Source organism: Colossoma macropomum, unplaced genomic scaffold (assembly GCF_904425465.1).
Source record: "Colossoma macropomum unplaced genomic scaffold, Colossoma_macropomum, whole genome shotgun sequence".
Classification (NCBI taxonomy): domain Eukaryota; kingdom Metazoa; phylum Chordata; class Actinopteri; order Characiformes; family Serrasalmidae; genus Colossoma; species Colossoma macropomum.
Window position 1 is genome coordinate 18,907,245 of NW_023494785.1, and position 4,648 is coordinate 18,911,892.

At 46.8% G+C, this 4,648-nt stretch overlaps 1 protein-coding gene across 1 annotated transcript; it reads right to left on the reverse strand.

Moving 5' to 3' along the window:
* Nucleotides 1–954: 954 nt before the first annotated feature.
* Nucleotides 955–3,274, reverse strand: c1ql3a (complement component 1, q subcomponent-like 3a). Its single transcript, XM_036579131.1, has 2 exons — nucleotides 2,576–3,274; nucleotides 955–1,180 (listed from the first exon to the last, which is right to left on the reverse strand). The coding sequence occupies exons 1-2, from the start codon at nucleotides 3,164–3,166 to the stop codon at nucleotides 1,001–1,003; spliced, it is 771 nt and encodes a 256-aa protein (XP_036435024.1). The 5' UTR covers nucleotides 3,167–3,274; the 3' UTR covers nucleotides 955–1,000.
* Nucleotides 3,275–4,648: the final 1,374 nt, after the last annotated feature.

Here is a 4,648-nt window from a genome sequence, read left to right on the forward strand (position 1 = left end):
AGTAATTCATCAAAGTCATGCTCTACCATAAATACCTATTTGAAAGACCAGCTCATATTCTACACCTCCTGAAACCAACAAACACTCATCACGGCATCATTAGTCGACCTTAAACAACAACGTGTTCTAAAGTTCAGCTGTTTTATTGCAGACATGTAATGGATCAATCGGCTACAACCAAGTGGATGTAACATGGACTGCATTTGGATTATGATATGAGACTGCACCTTAACCATAACCCCGCAGGTAGTGTTTGACTGGTTATAATGGAGCTCTTCTACAGCTGCTTCAGAGCAGTTCACTGATCTCTGTCTCAGCTTCTGGTATTTTTCTTGCAACTATGCATATCATTCTTAATTTCAACTGGGCTATTTGAGATCAGAGTTTCAGTAACAGAGTCATAAGTGATTCACAAACTATGGACTGGAGGAGTTTTAGGTAGAAGAGTAATTGGGGGTGGGGGGTGTTGGAAAAGCTTAATAAGCAACGAGTATTTGAATCATGGGCGTCATTTGTTAACGTTATTGCACATACTGGTTTGTTTAAATTCGCATGTAATAAAAAGTCTCTCGTGACTAGACTTTGTTTTGTAGCTACAGAAACGACAATTTACAGAACACCAGAAACTGCTTTGGTGATTGACAGAAGGACAGCGCAATTCACTGGAGATTCTTTTTTGTGTTGCTCTTCTGTTAAGTTGTCCTGCTCGTTACATTCCTGCTTCGCTGGACTTTCACTTGTCCTTCCCAAAGACTTGCTCTCTCGCGTTTTGAATTGAGACCTGGAGGACACGGAGGGGGGCGCGGCCTTCTCACGCGCTGCCCCCCACGCACACATCCTCACCAACCTCTTCTGGAGGTCCAGAATGGTGCGGATGAGGGAGTGTGTCACTTGCCTCTGAGACTGGCGGGGGGGTTAAAAAGGAAAAAAAGGAGGGGGGCGCAAGTAGGAGGACACGGGCTGGGGCAGCTCAGGTGGGGGTGGGGAAGGAGCTGTTGTCCTAATCGGCGTAGATGATAAAGCCAGAGAAGGTGCTGTATTTGTTATTGTTGCCCCCGTGGGCTTTGCCTCCGTCCAGTTTGATGTAGACCTCGTCCCCGGGCTCCAGGTGCAGCACCGCGCTGTTACTCGCGTAGTCGTAGTTCTGGTCCGCGTCCTGGGCGATGGCGCTCGCTCGGACCTGCGGCGAGAAAATGCGAGTTAGTCACGAGTAAAAAAGTTAGACAAAAGCCTCAAAGAGATTTAGAGTGATTATATCCTGCACTGTACAAGTAATAAACTTTAAAAGCACTGAGAGGAGAAGAAGACTCGGAGAGAGTCGGCACCACACAGCGCGGGATTCATTTCAGCACCACGGTCAGCGCCATGAAGCCTTCACCATCACTTTACTGAAATATCTATCGGCCAGGGCAACTCAAGCGTGTGATAAAGATGAAAACATCCACTGAATGTCAGTTTTTCCAAACTTACGAAAGGCACTGTCCCCCCTTAATTCAGTTCAGCTTATGGTGTGGATAAGGCGAAAATATAGACATCAAGAAAAGAGAAATATAAAAAAAATTGTGTTGGAAAAGCACTATAATATCTATAAATAGGCTTTCAGTGACTGTAAGGAAAATAATAAATATCTTCAAGTCAACACAGACGATGAGGTTACTTATTAAGGTTCTAATAAAAGAAGGTCCTGGGCCACAGTGTAGGTGGTAGACACAGCGCACATGGTGGTCGCGCGCTTGGAGGCTGGGAACGAGATCCATGATGAAGCTTCCCACAAGGGAATTTAAATTAGCATCATCATCATTATTACCATCATCATTATCATTGTCATTATCAACGACAACAACAATAACAATAGGATAATAACAACAACAATAATAATAATAATAATAATAATAATAATAATAGCAAAAACAACAGCAACTGAATCCCTCTTTGGGTCTAAATGATGATTTTTTTTTCTTCATGAGCGAAGAAACAACAAAAGACTGCAAAGCCATCATGTGAAACTTGGTTCTGAAGTTGACAGGCTGACATTGAGCGTTTCTGTCTTTTTAAGTGTTGAGCTCTCTGATGAGCTGCTATCAAATCAACTTCCCCCCCAACCCCCCAAGGGACCATTCTGATATCAGTGCATGGGGCGCGAGACACTGACACCCACTCACAGGCGCGCGACTCCTAATTACCCTCACTTACAGTAAGGCTCAAACAATATAATAACGACCAAATAATGCATTAGAGATGAAATTAACGCACTAACTGCAACAGTGACGGAGCATCGAAAGTGTTATAATGACCAAAAACTGCAACAGTGACGGAGCAACGCAATAATGACCAAACTTGCAGGAAAAAAAAATCTGCAGCTACCTTTAAATAAGGAGCGGAAAATAAATTAAGGTTGCAGTAAGATGCGCAGCTCCTAAAAGTGCGACTAACCGATATGCAGGCACCAGAAAAACCAGAAGGCAAACTTTCTGAATAACCTCGATCAGCATTAAAAAAGGCAAAAGAAAGTTCGCGAGCGTTCGCTGTCCTGCTTGAAACAGGCAGCGCGCGCTGTGCAGCGTTCACTCCTCACCTGGTTGTTTTTACACAGGTCTGCCCACATGCTGGTGCCGTCTCCGCCCCGCATCAGCACATGGTAGGTGAAGAAATAGATCCCCGGGATGGAGCAGGTGAACTTGCCCGTGGTGGGGTCGTAGTGGTTGCCCAGGTTGGTCACCACGTCGTCGAACTTGAGCAGCTCGTAGCCCTCGTGTTGCTTCTTCAGTCCCGCGTAAAAGGCTATCTTGGGCACGGTGCTGTAAGTGGCCGCGCTGATGGCGCCCGCGCCGTTGGGTCCCGGGGGTCCGGGTAAGCCGGGACGTCCCGGCTCCCCTCTGTCTCCGGGCGGGCCGGCGGGTCCGGGTGGTCCTGGCTCTCCGGGTGGGCCCCTGGGCCCCGCCTTCCCGGGCCGCCCCGGCTCCCCTTTGGGTCCCTGGATGAAAGTGGGCAGCGACTGCACGAGGCCGCCGTCCCGCGCCGTGTCCGCCGCCGTGGCCGCGCTTGTGGGAGACTTGGTGCCGTAAGGGTCGCACACCATCCTGCACGTGCCCAGCATCTCGTAGTGCGCCGAGGTGCCGGCGGAGCTGACCAGCACGGGGATGAGCACGACCAGCAGCAGCACCATGACCACTCCGAGCACCCCGGCTGCGATCAGCCGCTTCCTGCCCACCAGCCTGGTCAGCGCGGGGCGCTCCTCCTGTCTGCTTTTGGGCGAAATCTTGCTGGTTGATGGGGGTCCCCTTAAAACAGAAAAAATACAACCAATTTGCTTTGTTGTTAATGTTAATGAGCCTTTTTGGGCAGGGCCCAAGCTGCGCTTTTCCTTTTTTCTTCTTCTCCTGCTTAACTTTTTTTTCTGCTGATGCTTGCTTATTCAAGTCTCGCTAAAAAAAGTTTCGCCGTCCTCTGGCGCGCACTGACTTGGAGAGCTGTGTCTTCAGTCTCTCTCAGTGGCACGTGTGGAGGGACGGAGGCGCGCGGGAGGAGCAGGAACCGCTCCTCTTTCCCCACGCGCTTTTAAAGTGCTCCTGCGCGCTCAGAGGCAGGAGCAGACGGCATGGGAGTAAAGCAGAGGTAGAGGTTCGCCTTCACACACACAGACACACACACACACAGATGAAGATCAGGAGAGCCTGCGCGAGCCAAGACATAGAGAGAGAGAGAGAGAGAGGGAAAGCGAGAGGGGGAGAGAGGGAGAGGGAGGGAGAGGGAGAGAGGGAGGGAGAACCCGAGCGCAGGCTTGTAATAGACACAGCCGCCACCCAGCCCACCATCCTCCTTCTCCCCCGGCTCTAAAGACACAAAGCAGTTAGAACTAAAATGAAGAAATGCAACATATCAGACAAACGTACTTTGACGTAAAGAAAGGTCATATTTTTCTAATCTGGCAATGCAGAACTGGTCCTTCATTCATTTGTTCATTCATTCGTTCATTCATTAATTAATTAATTCATTTATTCGTTTGTTAAATAATTCATCAATTCATTTATTCATTTACTCACTCATCCATCCATTCAACTGTTAATTTGCCTGTTCATTAATGAATTATTTAATAAATTAATTTATTCATCTATATAATGCATCTACAATTCCCATTACCAAAAATGTAAATAAAACAAAATGCAATGATGTGCAAATCATTTAAACCCTATGTTTCATTGAAAATGCTTCAGAGACAACATATCAAATGTTGAAACTGAGAGATTGTATTGTTTTTTGAAAAATATATGCCCATTTTGAATTTGATGCCAACAACACGTTCCAAAAAAGAGGGGACGGGGGCAACAAAAGGCTGGTAAAGTTGTGCAATGCTTAAAAAACACCTGGTGGTTAATTGGCAACAGGTCAATAACATGATTGGGTATAAAAAAGCATCCCAGAGAGACTTTCAGAAGTAAAGATGAGGAGGGGTTCACCACTCTGTGAAAGACTGCACAATCAAATAGTGCAACAATTCAAGAACGTTTCTCAATGTAAAATAGCAAAGAACTTTTGCTTTTCATCATCTACGGCACATAATATCATTAGAAGATTCAGAGAATCTGGAGAAATCTCTGTACGCAAAGGACAAGGCCAAAAAACAGTATTTGATGGTCATGATCTTTGG

What these genes read in the sequence shown, in the direction of transcription:
- c1ql3a (XM_036579131.1), bottom strand. Translation starts at nt 3,166, where the DNA reads ATGGTGCTGCTGCTGGTCGTGCTCATCCCCGTGCTGGTCAGCTCCGCC. An exon ending in ACCTGTGTAAAAACAACCAG is followed by an intron (nt 1,181 to 2,575) that starts GTGAGGAGTGAA and finishes TTCTCGCCGCAG; the next exon opens with GTCCGAGCGAGCGCCATCGC.